The sequence below is a fragment of the Emydura macquarii genome, unplaced genomic scaffold, assembly GCF_026122565.2.
Source record: "Emydura macquarii macquarii isolate MOO-44397 ecotype Brisbane River unplaced genomic scaffold, CSIRO-AGI_Emac_v2 contig_1551, whole genome shotgun sequence".
In the NCBI taxonomy this organism is placed as follows: Eukaryota; Metazoa; Chordata; order Testudines; family Chelidae; genus Emydura; species Emydura macquarii.
The window spans coordinates 9359960-9377843 of NW_027131688.1; the positions used below are offsets into that span (position 1 = coordinate 9359960).

The window sequence follows — 17884 nt, forward strand, 5'->3', positions numbered from 1 at the left end:
AAGCTTCAGTGGGGAAGGATCCGGGTGCCCTGATCCTGTGCTCCGCTCAGCTCGACCGCAGGAATGAGCAGCCCTAAGGAGTGTAGCCGGGTCTGAGTCACGCCACCTCATGCATCACTGCTGCATCTTCTGGCCCAGAGACGCCTTTAGAAATGCTATCGGTGCACTGGGTTTGGACATTACTCCCTTTTCCCTCTGTGGCAATTTTGCATTGACTTGGATGGAGCAGACGCAGCCCTCGCTGTCCTTGGGACAGACGCTTCGAAGCCAGTTTCATGAAGCGCATCTAATTCTGCTGTCTCTCAATGTTGTGGGACTGGCAAGTTTGTAATAATCTTTACTGTGGAGATTGTTTTAAATGGTGTCAGTTACAGTACAGAAAAGGTATGAACTGAAGTTTTTATTCTGTGGCGCAGGAGTTTTGCCAGGTTTCAACAGCAGAGGGAAGGGATGCTCTGGATGGATATACTGAGGGAGTTGAAAAGATTTCACTGATTCATTTTATTCGATTTCTTTATCATTGGTCTTTCGATGTCAGGTTAACTCAGGAAGAAAAGAAGATGACACAATTTTACCCATACTAAATATAAAATTTTAAAAGCTCAGCATACAGGTGGCAACAATTAATAACAAAAAATTTAAATATTTGTATCTGAATGGATGCATTTTTTTCCCTAACAAATGCTGTATAAGGATCTCTTCACACTCCATCAAAATGCAGCCTCTTCTGGGGTGGAATATGGCAGCTGTTTAACAGCGCACAGCAATATTACACAGGAATTTAGGACAAGCAGTGAAGAATGGTGGATCTAACTGATCGTGCAGAAGGAATTAGGTAGGGGGAAGGTGGCTAGTTATCTACTGTAATGGGAATTTAGACAGACTGGGCCAGATCCTCCTTGATGTAAATTGTTATAGCTCCATTGATTTCAGTGTCGCTGTGACAGGTTACACAAGTTGAGCATTTAGCCTCTGGAGGTTAACAAAAGGATACAGAGTGACCTAAACAAACTGGAGGATTGGGCCAAAAGAAATCTAATGAGGTTCAACAAGGACAAGTGCAGAGTCCTCCACTTAGGAAGGAAGAATCCCATGCACAGCTATAGACTGGGGACCGACGAGCTGGGCAGCAGCTCTGCAGAAAAGGACCTGGGGGTAACGGTGGATAAAAAGCTGGATATGAGTCAGCAGTGTGCCCTGGTTGTCAAGAAGGCTAATGGCATATTGGGCTGCATTAAGAGGGGCATTGCCAGCAGGTCACGGGAAGTGATTATTCCCCTCTATTCGGCATTGGTGAGGCCGCATTTAGAATATTGTGTCCAGTTTTGGGCCCCCCACTACAAAAAGGATGTGGACAAGTTGGAGAGAGTGCAGCGGAGGGCATCCAAAATGATTAGGGGGCTGGAGCACAGGACTTATGAGGAGAGGCTGAGGGAACTGGGCTTGTTTAGTCTGCAAAAGAGAAGAGTGAGGGGGGATTTGATAGCGGCCTTTAACTACCTGAAAGGGGGTTCCAGGGAGGATGGGGATAGGCTGTTCTCGGTGGTGGCAGATGACCGAACAAGGAGCAACGGTCTCAAGTTGCAGGGCGGGAGGTCTAAGTTGGACATTAGGAAAAAGTTTTTTACTAGGAGGGTAGTGAAGCATTGGAATGGGTTACCTAGGGAGGTGGTGGAATCTCCATCCTTAGAGGTTTTTAAGGTGAGGCTTGACAAAGCCCTGGTTGGGATGATATAGCTGAGGTTAGTCCTGCTTTGAGCAGGGGGTTGGACTAGATGACCTCCTGAGGTCCCTTCCAACTCTAATATTCTATGATTCTATGATTCTATGCCATGGAATCTTTCATGGCCACAAGTGGTTTGGACATTATTTTTTATGCCTCAGCTGAAAGGCGGTACATACAATAGCGCAGTCCTCCCTAAACCATGCTGGGCTATTCATATCATACTGATCCCGCCAGGAGCTGAAAATTATGAAATCTGGCAGTGCCCAGCTCCTTGTAGAAAGCACTCAGAACCTCCCAGGATCAGGCCCTGCTGAGTAAAGATTTGTCTATCCTTGGATTTTCACCACCAGTGCAAGCCCTTTGTGTAGACACAATTTACATCAATGCAGCACCAGATTGAAATTGGGGTAAACTGCGCCAGCACAAGTAGTATCTATACTAGTAGTTTGCACCTTTTCAGCTACACCATTGGCTAAAATCCCAGCATAGCTGCGGCTTAGTAGTGCTAACTATTACATCACCAGTTCCCCTCCATTTGGTACACCTAAACTTTCCTTCTAGGACTCCCAGCTAATGACTAGCCAGGCTTGGCATTGCTTAGCTTACAAGATATGAAGTGATCACAGCCTGAAGTGGTTATGCAAATAGAGATAAAAACAAGCCTTGCTATGCTTGAATCACTCCTGCGGGGTTTTGGACTACTTACCATGATGCGTATTTTTTTTTTGAGTTTAATTTTTTTCATTGAATTTTTAATACAATGTCTAATTTTTCTCCTAGACTACGTCCCACTTGGAATAGTGTTGTCATTTAGCAAAATTGTTAGGTTATTCCATTTAGCCAATAACTTTGGGATGTGCACATCTAATTCTTAGCCACTTCTCGCTTGAACAAATTATCTGAATGCACTTGTGAGACTTCTTTTATAGCAAATGTTGTTAAATAGAAAGCAAGAGTATAATTAAAACAGCAATTCAAGTGTAATTTACTAACAACTGGAGCCCTCTGACTTGCCATTGTGCAGTAATAATACCAGACTTAGTATTTAAACATGCTCTGTGTCACTCCAAGAGTCCTTGGGCAGTTTTTAAAATCATCATAGTCTTTAATTATAATCCTTGTTTCTTATTATAAGCTGTCATCTAGTTTATAAATAGCAAATCATTAGTTCTTATCTCTCTGTCTATGCCCCAGATGACATATTTGTGTGCCTTCCTTGTGAAATCTGATGAACCATACATGACAGTTTGAGGATAGCCTCCTTTCTGCTGCAAAGCTTTTCCATTCTGTTTTGAAAATGACAGTATTTGTCTTGAGCGGTTCTTTAAAAGCACTTCACAGTGGTTTCATGTTTTGAAATTGTACCTTTCAGCTGACTTATCTAATGAGATGAATCTGTTTGTGCCCGTGGTGTAAGCTGCCCTTTCCTGTCTTCCGTACAGGGCCAGGATTTTAAAAATGGAAGCCTATGGCTCCCAGGCGAAAGAAAAAAGAAATTGCTTGTGCTCCCATGCCCTACAGTTGCTGCACCTGTATTTTCACATTGCTGGAATCACAAGTCACTATGGAGCACCAAACTTGCATGTACATTGGCTGGATTTTCAGGCACATCTGCAGTAACTGTGCATACAGTTGTGTGTCTATGTGTGTGTCAACATTTTTCATGCATCCAGGTGGGCCTTTACCTTTTGAGAAGTATAGCCCTGATGTGCTCAGCTTGATTCATTAAGGGCATTAGAAAATTCACGTGTTTGGCATATGGCTTGAGTGACTATCTGGCAGACCGGTTTGGGATGACCTTTTGGAATTAAATTCTTATGGTCAGCAGAGGTTAACGTTCTCGTAGTCTCCAGACATGGATTATATTCCTCTCCACAGGGTGCAGGTGCAGCTGTGTTTCCTTTGACCTACGCTGCTCCCCATGGAATTATACGTACACTAGGGTGGCCCGGAGCCTTTCTGATCCCATTCTAGGTACCTTCCCCACTCCCTGAGCTGTATCTGGCCAAGGCCCTATTTGTTTTCTTTATGCTTATCGGTGTGTGCATTTTATTTGCCCATGGTGCCGGCTGTTTGGGTTTTTTTGAAATCCCAGTTTGTTCGAGCATGCGTGGTGCGCTGTTGCCTGGGTCTGAAAACCAGATTGCCTTCCTTCCCAGGGCCTCAAGAAGGAGCGTGGAACGCAGCGGGCAGGAAGGGAGAGGTGTGTGGCGGCTAGAGAGTGGAACATGTATGCTCTGTAAGTTGGAGCGTGCTTTGCGGGAGCGGATAGGTTGAAGGCACGTGCCAAACGGGGGAGAGCCGGAAGGAAGACACCTGTCATTGAGAGGAGGATGTTCAGGATTCTTCTCCTCCGCCCACCCTTCCAGCTTCCTTCCTTCTGTTGTTGCTCCCTCCGGTCCTCCCTCCCCACCCAACTCTAGATGCAACATTCTGAGCTGCGTTCTGAGCACACGGCCACAAGGGAGTGGGGGAACGTAATCCAGGACATCCCGTGTGAGCATACTCCGAATTCAGTGTGGAGGTGGGCAGCTGACAGGGCGGCAGTGCCGCGGGGCCGGCAGTTGGCATCGAGGTGGGATGAGGCGAGTAGGTGGTAAGCAACCGGAGTGGCAACAGATGGTCAGCATGCCAATGATGTATTGAAATTGGGAGCATCTGGTTGGCAGGCCTCTGGGAGTGCACCACCAAAGAGAGAGCTGGTCTTGCTGCTGAATTTTCCACACCATGGCACTAAACTATTGTGGGCAAGAAATAATAGAAAGTATACTGTAAAATGAGGGTAGAATTGTGGCATTTTCAATCCTACTTTTGTACAAGGTGGGGAGGGCCCAGCCCCAATGGCTTCTTCTGACAGTAACCTGAAAGAATCTGAACTGCCTCCGTTTCTTGCTTCCTTGGCACTAGTTTTGAGGATATGAAAATTCAGAGCTAGGTCTCAGCATTCAAGCAGGAATGAACCCAGCCTTCCCTTGTGCAGCCTGCAGTTATGTGCCCACAAGAAGAATTGTGGATAGAAATCAAAGTGCATTTTGCCCACAATCAAGTATTTACAAATGCCCGTACACCTGCAATTCAGATGCACGTGGGAAAATTACTGGTGCATATTTTATGGGTGAAAACTCGCAGGCCCTGTCCAGACTAGCAAAATGAGAGGTGTTTAGCAAATACAGAAGTTCACACGTTTTAAATGATGCATTTTAAAACACCACTTAACACCTGCTGTAGACGAAAGGTGTGTTTTCACAGCAGCTAGAGGTGGGATTGTGGATCCAATAGGCATCTCCATGCTAGCTTTACTCTAGCTAGCACGGCTAAAAATAGCAGGGAAGATGCAGCAGCACAAGTTTCAGTGCTGGCTGTACCAGCCACTCAGAACCCTGGGCGCATACATGCATTGCCAGCCCATTCTAGGGCCTTGCCAGTGCATCTTCCCTGCTACTTTTAGACACGCTCGGTAGAATTAAGCTAGCATATACAGCCTACCTGAGATGTAGTCACATCTCCGATTGCCATGCATACATGCCCAGAGATAGTGGTGTGTGTTTAAAAACATAATGACTGGCCATAGTCAAGCCTAGGTACTCAGTGGTGTTTCTACACTAGGTACTCAGTGGTGTTTAAAACATGTGAATTAACACGTTAGCTAACACTTTTGCAGTCACACCTCATTTGCCTCGTCTAGACAGGATCTTAAGGCATACAAACGCACTGAAATCACTAAACCCGTTTCAATTCACACCTCTTTTGACCACAGAGAGAGAACAAAAATAACTCCCCCCCTTTCCGTAATCAGGGAATTGTGATGGGTGGCTGCGAAGTCACGGCATTATACCGCTGTCAGACCTATCACACTGCAATGCCAAGCGGATTTTTGTCTTGCGCTAGCCTTTCCAAAAAGGGGTCAAGCCTGTCTGTACTGCTGTGTGTGAGATCTGGGTGAGCATCCCATTTGTGGTCTCTCGATCACTAGGCGAAGGCTGACATAACTTGTGAGTGCTGCACAGATGCTGTGCTCCATAGGGAGTACATCATGTCATTCCACAGTGACTCTCTGGCAGAGGGGTAGACAGAGGCGCTGAGAGGTGCTCCAAAGAGGGTCTCTCCCTGTGTCGTGATAGTGACTGTGACCTTCGCTCTCTCACCTTGCGGATATAAAGTGTGGCATGGCAATAAAGACATACAAATTGCCATACTGCATCAGACCAGTGGCTTGCCTCGTCCAGGATCCTGTCCCTGAAGATGGTCAGCACCGCATGCTTCAGAGGAAGGTGCGAGAAATCTGTATAAACAATTCAGGAATAAATTGCTCACAGAGGAAGTTTGTTCTTAACCCCCTGAGTCAGAGATTATGGAAAAGGAGTGTGTCATCATAGATGCAGAGAACACTCCCCCACAGAGAAAAACAAAGGAAATTGTTCTCCTTCCTTTCCATCAACAACCCTCCTCCATGGACCTTTCGCCATCCCTCATCCTCAGTTTTTGTACTGATACTATCTTGGATGCTTGTAGTCACTACCTCTGAGTGATGGGAGGCCCAATGGGGCAATCAGAATGATGTGCAGAAGTGAAATTGCTGGCTTTTCTGGCTTATGCACACATGCAATCTACTCAAATCATGGTTCTGACCCAATTAAACATATGTTTTTTTGCTCAAGTTAGTATAATTTGCTCACTAAATCCAATTCCCACCTCTATCAGCTTGCTATGAAAAGAGAAATCAGATAATTTGGAAATGATGTCAGAGGAATAAAGAGTGTAGAGTTACACTGGGGTGAGGGGAGGAAATATCTCTGCAGAAAGTTTGAGTTGGAATGATCAATGTTTCCAGAAAGCCATCTAGTGGTTTTGTGCTAAAACAGTTGTTTGCTTTTAAACAGGAATCTGAAGCTGGTAGGAGTGTGTATTATGTTCTGAGAAACTGTCAACATTCCTCCAAGGAAATATAAGTTTAGAGCACAATTTTGGCCCAGTCTTGCACAGATTCTGTAGCAGAATCCGAGTCTTTAATAGTACGTTTTAGAGTGACTTTCTATATTTGAGAGACAGGGTGGGTGAGGTAATGTCTTTTATTGGGCCAACTTCTGGTGGTGAAGGAAACAAGCTTTCGAGCTACACAGAGCTCTTCTTCAGGTCAATAATTGTATTATGCCGATCAGAAATATTTAAATTACTGAAAGTACCACCGCTCGTCTTTTCTGAAGAATTAGTCTGATGATGTGTTGACATTCTTACAAACAGGGTCAGGTCTTCTGCTGATGTAGATCAGTGGAGCTCCACAGGCAGTCAGTTTTCACAAACTGAGTATCTGGCATATGTAGTGCAGTAGGTGTTTTATATGTTGTGTTAGTTATGGTTCGCTCTGTATCAAAGCTGTCCACTTCTTTCACAAAGAAGTAATCAGCTGCTGTTTAAAAATTGTGCTTCTGTAGTGAAATAATTCCACGGTTTTCAGCTACAGTTATAAAAAACTTGCAGAGGAGACACATTTTGCTGTTAGTGTGTGGGTGCTGGTGACCTGTGATGTACGGAAGGTGAAGATCTAGATGATGAATACCAGATGCACTCATGGTCCCTTCTGGCCTCACACTCAGTTCTTGCTGATTTTAATAATATTCATTTTTCCTTTCATTGAATATAATTTTTAATCTGTGTTTTTGAAGGGGTATCTCAGTACATTAGCACATGAAACTATTTTCTGTATAACATGTAATGTTAAAAAAAACTTTGGGCCAAATTCTGCCATTGGTTACATCAACACAACCTCATTAAAGTCTGTAGAGTAACTCAGGGCAGAATGTGGGCTGTTAGTCAAATAGTCCACATAAGCAGAGATTAAAAAGACTGGGACTGTTCAGTTTAGAAAAGAGACTACAGGAGGATGTGATAGAGGTCTATATAATCGTGAACGGTATGGAGAAAGTGAATAAGGAAGTGATATTTCCCCTTTCACATAACACAAGAACCATGGGTCACCAATGAAATTAATAGGCAGCAGGTTTAAAACAAATATAAGGAAATATTTCTTCACATAATGCACAGTCAACCAGTGGAACTTGTTGCCAGGGGATGTTGTGAAGGTCAAAAGTATAACAGGGTTCAAAAAAGGATTAGATAAGTTCATGGAGGACAGGTCCATCAGTGGCTATTAGCCTAGATGGTCAGGGATGCAACCCCATGTTCTAGGTGTCCCTAAATCTCCGACTGCCAGCAGCTGGGACTGCATGACAGGGGATGGATCACTTGATAATTGCCCTGTTCTGTTCATTCCCTCTGAACCATCTGGCACCTGGCATTGGCTGCTGTCGGAAGACAGGATACTGGGCTATATGGACCATTGGTCTGACCCAGTGTGGCCATTCTTATGTTATGTTCTTATATGAGGATATTCAGAAATGACTAGTGATTTTGGGAATCCAACTTGAGATGTCTTAAAAGGAGCCTAATTTTCAAAAAGTGCTAAGCCCCCCTCAAAATCAGACCTCTTTAAGGGGTCTCAAATTGTATACCCAAAATCAGAGTTACTTTATACTTAAATATGTGCTATAAAAGTGAATCCCACACAGCACAGGACATCATACAAAGGAATCGCTTGTAACGTTTTATTTACCTTGTAGGAATCTATTTATTTATTTATTTATTATATTTGTTCACTGATTTCACAACTTTTTTTTTTTTTACCCCTCCAACAGGAATCATTAACCAATGGCAGCAAGAATCCAAGGATAAAGTGATCTCCTTATTGTTAACCCACCTGCCTTTACTGAAACCTGGAAACATTGACGCAAAAGTGGAATACATGAAACTGTTGCCTAAAATCCTGTCTCATTCGATTGAACACAACCAACACATAGAAGAGAGCAGGCAGCTTTTGTCCTATGCTTTGATTCACCCTGCCACTTCGCTGGAAGACAGGAGTGCCCTGGCCATGTGGCTCAATCATTTAGAAGATCGCACATCAGGTAGTTTTGGCAGCCAAAACAGAGGTCGGTCCGATTCTGTGGATTATGGACACACGCATTACTATCACCAAAGACAGAACTCTGACGATAAGCTGAATGGGTGGCAGAACTCTCGAGAGACTGGGATATGTGTCAATGCTTCCAGCTGGCAGGACAAAAACCTGGGGTGTGAGAATGGCCATTTGCCCCTCTACTCTTCTTCGTCTGTCCCCACCACTATCAATACCATTGGAACTAATACAAGCACAAGTAAGTACCCTAAACGTAAATCACTGCCGAAAGCCATTGCTGGCATGTTTCTGCAGCATGTTCGCCCCACAGGAAAATATTTCCTTGCAGCACTTGTCATTTTAGAAGAGGGGCCAGTTTGAGCTTGGCCACGGAAAAGCCCTTCTTTATACCTGATTGCCCAGATTTGTCTTTTTGCTGTTTTGCATCTCGTGGGGTTTTAAACACGAAGCTGCTTGGAACAAAGATTGAACAGCTAAGAGGTTATCAGAGCAAAAATGTCCATTGTTGAAGGCCACCACTTTCCTTTCCCGCTGTTTGCTCCAGATTTTAGGTAAAATTTTCAGATGTGCCTAAGTGAGTTAGAACCATAAATTCCATTTTCAAAAGTGGCTCAGGCACTTAGAAATTGGAGTCTCATTGGAAGTAAATAGGATGAGACTCCCAAGTATCGAAGTCATTTTTGAAAATGGGACTTGGTTCCTAATTCAGATGAGCACTTTTGAAAACATTAGTCTTTACCTACATTCGGCAGAGATGTGACCCTTATTGGTAATGTGTAGATCTTAGCCATGCAGTCTTCAGGGTTCTTTATTTCTAAAGATGCAAAATTCTGCAGTCTTTCCCCATTGAAAGCTCTCAGGAACTTCAGTGGGAACTACACAGGCTGCGTTACTGCAGGCCGGGGCCCCAGAATTGGATAGCGCAGATAGTCCAGGGCATTGTGGCTGGCATTTTTAACCCGAGATTTAGGTAGATTTTGTGTGGAGACTTAGTATCCCCCCCGCCCCCAACAAACTCTTGTGCCTACTTACTGTTTTGGGTGGAGAACAGATGTAACATTATCACAGTGTGATTGGAGTCTGTTCCATTGACTGGCGCTTGCTCTTTGTGTTGAAGGATGTTACGGTGGCTGGCATGCCTTTTGCCCTAATGAAGTGCAGTCTGTACACAGAGACCTTCCTTACGTCACATTATGAGGAACTGTTGTGTCTCCATGTACTGGGTACCTACTGTTTTAGGGAGACAGGTCCAGCTACCTTTTTTTCAAAACCAGGTTCCTATCTCAGTTTTAATTGGATCAGCCAAGCAGACATCTTCCCTCGCCTCCCTGCCTCCTGCTTGGCCTTTTCCTGGCTCCCCTGGCTCACTTCAAGTTTCACATCCTCCCCCTGATAGTGCTTTTGCTTCCTAGCAGTGACAGACACCTCCCTCTCCCCCTCCTGTGCCGCAAAATGATCCTAGGGCCCAACATGGCGCTGGTCTTTATGTTCAGTGTCTGTATGGTTAATGGAGTTGACATTCTTCCCCCTCTGCCACTGCTCCCATAACAAGAAACTTCAACTCATCCTTCCCCCTCCCCTCATCCTTGTCCCCCAGGACAGGCACCTTTAACCCATTCGTCTTCACATGCCCTGGGACAAGTCCACCCTAACTCAGCCTCTGGTGGCATAAATATCTCACATACAAACCTCCATTCCCTCCCTGGGGAACAGATTTAGAAAGTTCTCCAGGTCATTCCTTTTGATGACTCTGGTCACCCTAATTGTACAGAACGTAGAGGTAGCTTCCTGGAGGGAAAGCTGCTTGCAGTAAAGAAACTTACTTGTCCATCAACCTGTGGAAACCCCAATTAAAAGTTCTGAGAGCATTAGAATGGTTCTTAAAGACTTGGTTGTCTCTGTGGATAGAAATTCCATGCTTGAACAATCAGAGTATAGCAGTAGGTATATGCCACCAACCATGTGACCAGGATGATGGCGGTGATTGTGAAATGCTTAGGGAGACTAGGGATGCTACAGCGGCAGAAAACTCAATAATAATCTGGGATTTCAACTAGCCTCATGCTGTCTGGGTGTATGTCACCTCGGGAAGGGATGCAGAGAGAAAATTTCTAGACACATTAAATAACTGCTTCTTGGAGTAGCTTGTCCTGGAACCCACAAGAGGAGAGGCAATTCTTGATTTAGTTGTAGGTGGAGCACAGAATCTGGTCCAAGAGGTGAATATAGCTGAATCGTTTGTAATAGCTATCATAATGTAATTAAATTTAACATCCTTGTAGGGGGGGAAATGCCAAAGAAATGAACCCCACACTAGCTTTTAACTTCAGAAAGGGGAACGACCTAAAAATGAAGAAGCTAGTTACAAGGAAATTAAAAGGAACAGTCATAAGGGTGAAATGCCTGCAAACCACATGGAGATTATTTAAAATCACCATAATAGAGGCTCAAACTAAATGTATATCCTAAATTAAAAAACAACAGTAAGAGGACCAAAAAATGCCACTGTGGCTAAATAGCAGAGCAAAAGAGTGGTTAAAGGCAAAAAGACATCCTTTAAGAACTGGAAATCAAATCCTAGTGAGAAGAAACAAGAATAAACTCTGACAAGTACAAGTATAATAAGGTAGGCCAAGAAAGAATTTGCAGAGCAACTAGCAAAAGATGCAAAAACTAATAGCAATTTTTTACAAGTACATCAAAAGCAGGAAGGCTGAAAACAGTCAGTTGATACACTGAATGATCAAGGTGCCCAAAGAAGACGAGATCCCCATACCCAAGCCATTCTGTTTAGATGACAAATTTGAGGAACTGTCCCAAATTGAGGTATCATTAGGGGAGATTTTGGAACAAATAGATAAATTAAACAGTGATAAGTCACCAGCACCAGATGGTATTCACTCAAGAGTTCTGAAGGAACTCAAATATGAAATTGCAGAACTAATAACTGTCGTATTTATCCTATCTCTTCAATCAGCCTCCATACCAGATGACTGGAGGGAGGCCAATGTAACACCTATTTTTAAAAAAGGCTCCAGAGGTGATCCTACTAACTTCAGAACAAGGGACATTGGTTGAAACTATAGTAAAGAACAGAATTATCAGACACATAGATAAGCAAGATACGTTGGGCAAGAGCCAAGCCAGCTTTTGTAAAGGGAAGTCACGCTTCAGCAATCTATTAGAATTCTTTGAGGGGCCAACAAGCATGATAACAAGGGTGATCCAGTGGATATAGTGTACATGGACGTTCATAAAGTCTTTGACAAGGTCCCTCTCCAAAGGCTGCTAAGCAAATTAAGCTGTCATGGGATAAGAAGGAAGGTCCTTTCCTGGATCTGTAACTGGATAGAAGACAGGCTATTCTTTCTCTTGTAATGTAGGCCTTGTAACTAATGGTCTCTTTAAGATGGAATTGCATATCCCGAGTGATGGTTATGAATTACCATTGTTACCTGCATTGCTAGAGCGCCCACCCCCATGGAGTGTAGGAGCTCCTGTGTATGGTACGTAGAATGCCGTGGGACAAGGAACATGGTTCTCCTTGCTGTCCCCTGCTCCACAGATTGTTTGCTGAAGGGTCAGACTCCAAGTGCTCCAGACATGATCTATGTGGACCGCTTGCCGCTTTTGCGGCATCTTCAACGAGTGCAGAAACTAAATGGCTTTTTCAGCGAGGGCTGGCTCTGTAGAAAATTCAATTTGATTGTTTCACAGACCGGTCACCCAAGAGGGGATCGTTTTCATTAGGCCCTGGTAGGAGGGAGAATGACAGGCTGATGGTGAAAATAGCCACGCGAAGGATCCAGTTGCACGGCCAGTGCCTCTTATGTTAATAATGACCACAACCTGTTTCACTTTTGCCACACAAGCTTCCTAACGGTCCTGAATGTTATGGCAGCCCTGCCCTCAGGTACCGGCTTTTGCACTAGGGCCTCTATTTAAACCAGCCACTACAAAGTATATTTTCATTACAACTCTATCCTGAGCTAGCAAGCACGGGCTGCCTCCCCCCGGTGTCCATGGAGTTAGACCGAGACATCTAACCAATCTCTGGTGATGAAGATGACCCTGTAGGTTTTTTTAAGGCTTGGGAGATTTAAAGGAGAGGGGAACGGCTGCAGTGCGTGGATAGGAAGTGTCCATACCAACAGGCAGATGTGCATTTTATTTTCTCTTTAGAAAAAGAATGGGGCAGATTTGCTGGTCTCCTGCGGGCGTGTGCAAAGGGATGTTGGGCGGGGGAGCTTTCACAGGGGCTATGCGCAGTTTCAGTCCCTGCCATTTCCTGAACGCAGAAACTGCACCCTGCTAGCTTCCACTAGGGCGCAAGCCACCACAAAAGGGGAGGGGGAGACTATAAGGTCATCCCTGCCCTCGACTGCACCCTCCTTATGTGTGGCTCAATGGGCGTGCTCTGCTATGTAAGCAAGCTCCATGAAGGATAATGCCTCTGGCCAGTACCCAGCAGACACAGTCTGGCCTGATGTGTGCAGGTTTGCAATGACTCTAGATGAGATTGCTCTGTGAACTGCAGTGTTGCCTGCGCTTGCCGTTGGATCGTGAATCTCGCAATATTTGGTGTTCTTGTTAAAGCCCCAGCTTCCAGAATCCTGTGATCATGGGAGAATCTCAGCTTTCGTTCAGTAAAAGCACGTTCCTAGCCTTCCTGGTTGTGCTGGAAAGCTGGCAGACGTGACCAGAGTGTGCCGCAAAGGCTCAGAACAAGAAGGCAAATAAAACAATCCTCAAATTTATTATTTTAAAAAATCCTGTGATTTTTTTAAGCCAATCTCATGATTTTGTGGAGTCCCTGACTCCTGATTCTTAAACACTTTGTGTTGGTAATGCTGAAATTGTAGGAGGTATGTTCACACAGGGCATTGGTCCCTTATGTTATGGGCTGAAAATGGGGCAGATACGACATGGGGGGATGAGTTTAGTCTCTGGGAGGGGAGGGAGAAGAGCCCTTTCTGAGTAGCAGGAGAAACAGAAAGACTGGAGACACTGATCTCCCTGTGTGAAAGGCAGTTGCATCAAACTCTCCTGAAGATGAAATGACCTGAGACAGGAGTGGTGGTCAGGACATTTACCTAAGGGGAAAAAAGCCATGAGTATGGTGAAACCAGGTTGGGGGAAAATAGCTTCTGAGAAGATGGTTCCAACAGTCTGTCTGCAGCAGGTGAATCATTGCTGGCGGAGATGCCCTGCACGAAGTTTTAAGTTCTAAAGTACAACACGCTTCCCACTTTTCAAAAAATCATAGCATTCCATTAAACTCTTTGGTGCAAAGACTTATCCCTTCCAGTACGTTTGTACAGAGCCTAGCTCAGTGGGACCTGATCCTGATCGCGACCGCTATGCGTTGCCCCAATGCGTAGAAATAAACGGAGACAATAATAAATAACTCCTCTATTTTCTGAAATGCCGAGACTTTTATGAGTTAAAACAGCATGCCAAAAAGCATGTAACTCAGCAGACCATCCCAGGCGATTCAGCAGAAGCACACCATCCAAGAGTAGCATCCTGTTTTGCTGGATGATGGATCTGACAGGGTTGGTTTCCTCAGAATTGCTGGTCCTCCTGTTGGGAAGCCCCTGTGCTTGTCTCTCTCTCCGCTGCCCCTTCCTATTCCATTTGCCTTTGCTCCCTCCTCCTGGTTCTCCTCACCACTCTCGTGGCTTGCTGTATGCTACCTCTCCTTTACATCAACGCTCCCTCACAGAACTTTCCTGCACAAAAAACACCCCTCACCCCGACGAGCTACTTCCTGGCACATTACAATGACTTCTTTTTGCATCGCCAGAGCAGTTCACTCCTGCCATCAAACTGCTCTGATTCCGCTGAGAGATTTATAGAGTCTGTATTCATGGAACCTTTGCACCTAGTTTAATGCCCGGGGTAAGTGTACAATTTTATAAAGCCAAGTGGTTCTGCAGTGTATCTGAATGTTCCCGCAGCCCAGCCCCAATCTTTAATGATACACTGTCGCTTTGATAAACGGTTGCAGTAACGGGTGCAGTGGTTCACTAATATCCTGTGTAACCCTGAGGTTTAGCTATGGCCCTGTGTTTCTACTCCAGTGTTTTTATATAACCACAGGTTCCCGGTGAAGGAAGCACATCATATTCTGTGCAGAGAACTGCTAGAAGGGGCAGCGGTAGCCAGTTACTTTCCAATACAGTTCCCCTAGCATGTTGCACTGGATCACACATGAGAATCCCAGTGTTACAAGGTGCTGACCTTCAAGCAGATTTGAGGTTGCAAAGCCTGCTGTTGTTTTTTGATGGCAACATGTTTTGACAACCTGCAGGCACAGCTGGCGACAACCCAATTGTACTTCATATGCTAGTCCATAAGCTTCCTTAACACAATATTTGCTTGGACATGAAGCACAGTAAGTCCACAAACAGAGGCTAAAAAATAAACATGGCTAGTCAGCCTTTGTCCCAGCCCCTCGAATCAATCAATACGCTCATTAATCTTCTAGTCCAAAGCAAATCCCTCAAATACGTAGTGTTTGTTTAGTCGGTTGGTTTTTTTTTAAAGTTCCCCTTTTACCCATAATAGCTTCTGTCCAGTCAGTGGTGTACACCATCAGTGTGTTCCAGGGCACGGACTTCAGCATGCCTTCTCTACAAAGGCGCTGCTTGTTTCTGACGTCAGATCTGGGCAAAGTCTTTCCCAGAGGAGTGGTGTGGTAATCTCGCTCTAGGGACACTTTGTCTTGTGCCTTGGCGTATTAATTATTATTAGTGTTTTATTATTAAACACTGTTATGTTTCAGGTTTTAAATGTGATCGCTTGATGTCCCTTAAAGCATCCGCCTTGTGAGTTGTTCCGACATTGTTTGCTTCCCTGTGTCTCAGTCTGGAGCCCAGAGTGACACACTGAGATCAGGCTCTGCTCTGCGGAGTGGCTCAGCGGGCATATCAATGGCTTTGGAACTTCACTCCACTCTCTTCCTTTCTTCCTAGTTTGCATTACAGTTGCTGTTGCATGTGAGCACAGATTTGAGAAAATGGCCAGTAAAGGGTAATACATATATTGTTTGTAGGTAGGATAACTATGGGCCAAATTCTGTTCTCCATTCCAACAAGGGTAAATCTGGATTAACTACGTTTAATGGAGTTAGTCTGGGTTTGCACCAATGTAAATGATAACGAGAATCCGACCCACTGTTAACAGCCAATCACAACAGTCGGACTGTCCAAACTGTCAGTGGGCAGGGTAGTAGGTGACATATCTTGTCCTCTGTACTTAATTTACAATATCCCATTAATAGATGTATCTGTTTCTATGGCTGGAGAATAGGGCTTGGTCTACACTGACCTCGGCGATTCGGCAGCAGTCGACCGGAGTTACGCAAAGTACACAAAGAACTTGCGTAACTCCTGGCAACTACTGTGCTTCTCTTCTGCGCGCCATCTTCACTGCACTGCGCCGACGGGAACCACATTCCCATTGACGCAGCGCTACGCCACTTGAGGAGGTGGTTTTAGTACATTGACTTCTGGATCAACTAAGCGGGTGTTCACTAACTGCTCAGTCGATCCAGATAAGTTGACTGCCGCCGTCAGTCTAGACATAGCCTAGAAGTGGACATTAGACAAAACTTCCAGTAGGACCCTGGGGGAAGGAAGAAACAAAAGAACCCTTGACTGCAGATACAACTTTGGGAGCTCTTTGTAGATTTGCTATTGTCACTGTTGTTTCGGTCGCTGTTGTATGAGAATGTCACTGCCCAGCCCCAATTCCATGCGGATCTGCTACTGTCCTCAGAGTGCGACAGGATGCCAAGCAGTAAACCCCCACCCCTTTTAAAAAGCGACTGAAAAGTTACGAAGTCCATATTTAATCAGGAAAAACTCCCATAGATTTTGGCGAGAGGGTCACCCAGGTAAAGACTGAATAAAATGTAATTAAGATTGTTATGATCTGTCCTGGGGACTGAATAGCAATTGTGGGGAGCAGTGATCCCCAAGGAGAAAGAAGACTCAGAGGAAGAGAGAACAAAGGATAAGAAAGGGGTTGTCCACATAGGGCTCTTAAAGGAACAGGAGTTCAAGGCACTGCTGTGTTCTCAGTATCACTGACATCATCGCTTTTGTGTCCTAACACAATAGGACATTTCTGAAGTCTGATTATCCTGTTCAGCAGTCCAAGAATGAAGATTATGGGCTGGACTCTCTTCTGAGCTACACCAGAGCACGCCCACGAAGTCTGTTTGTGGTCTCATGCTGGCATAAGTGGGAGCAGAATCTGCCTCATTGACTCCAACGGAGATACTCCAGATTGACACCAGGGTAGCTGAGAGCAGAATCCAACTCTGTGTTTTCACACAGTGCTCCAATTTGTTCACAAGACTATAAAAAGTCTGTTGTTTTTTAAATTACAGTTATTGCATGTCGAATGCCAGACCATGGGAGACATCTAGGCCTTGTCTATATTTCAGTTCTTACCGGAGCTTGCAAGTTAACTAGTTAATGATATGTTTGACTCTAAGCATGCTTTCGGTCTGCACACAGCATGTTAATTCTTGATTAGTAACCATGATACCTTGCCATGTGTCATTCCTACAAGGCTGGTGCATGGTTGACTTCCTGTACCCAGATCACAATGCCTTTATTTTGCAGTGTAAACAGGAGTGCACCCTTTACCCATTCTCTGTAAATGGTTTGATTGAGTCTCCTCCTTCCCAGCTCTCTGTGCAATAAAACACCCCAGAATACATTGCTCCATCTGCATCTGATGCCATTCTTCATGCATGTCCTCCCTATCCCCTGCTGAGGCATTATGGGTAGATGCCCAGTTTTTCCCAGAGTGCACAGGTTCAAACACAGGCAGGATGGTTGAAGTGAGTTGCAAACTTATTCAACTCATGGTTGCATTATGGAAAAAAACGACAGCATAGACCCAGTCATGGTTGTTGCAGCTGAGTCAGATGATAATTGCAAAAGGATCTGGTTACAAAATCATGGCTGCTCTGGCACTGTAGATAAAGCTTTAAAAAAAATCCCAGCATGAAACAATGAAAACTGAAGATCCTTTCTGCGTAAAGCCAAGGGGCAGTTGTGACGAACTGCCTTTTCTCAATGCGATTCTTACTGTGCCAGCCTTCTCAAAGACAAACTGTCTATAATTTGCCTTCTCTATTCTTCTGCCTACACAAACGCACTTCCTCT

The 17884-nt window shown here is 44.6% G+C and overlaps 1 protein-coding gene across 4 annotated transcripts in view; it reads left to right on the plus strand.

The window, feature by feature from the left end:
- Positions 1-17884, plus strand: part of SAMD4A (sterile alpha motif domain containing 4A) — a 195656-nt gene that overhangs the window by 102089 nt on the left and 75683 nt on the right. For all 4 annotated transcript variants that reach the window (XM_067554803.1, XM_067554801.1, XM_067554804.1 and 1 more), the window contains exon 3: positions 8419-8937. In XM_067554803.1, coding sequence (XP_067410904.1) covers positions 8419-8937 — 519 coding nt within the window. The remainder of the gene's footprint in view (positions 1-8418; positions 8938-17884) is intronic.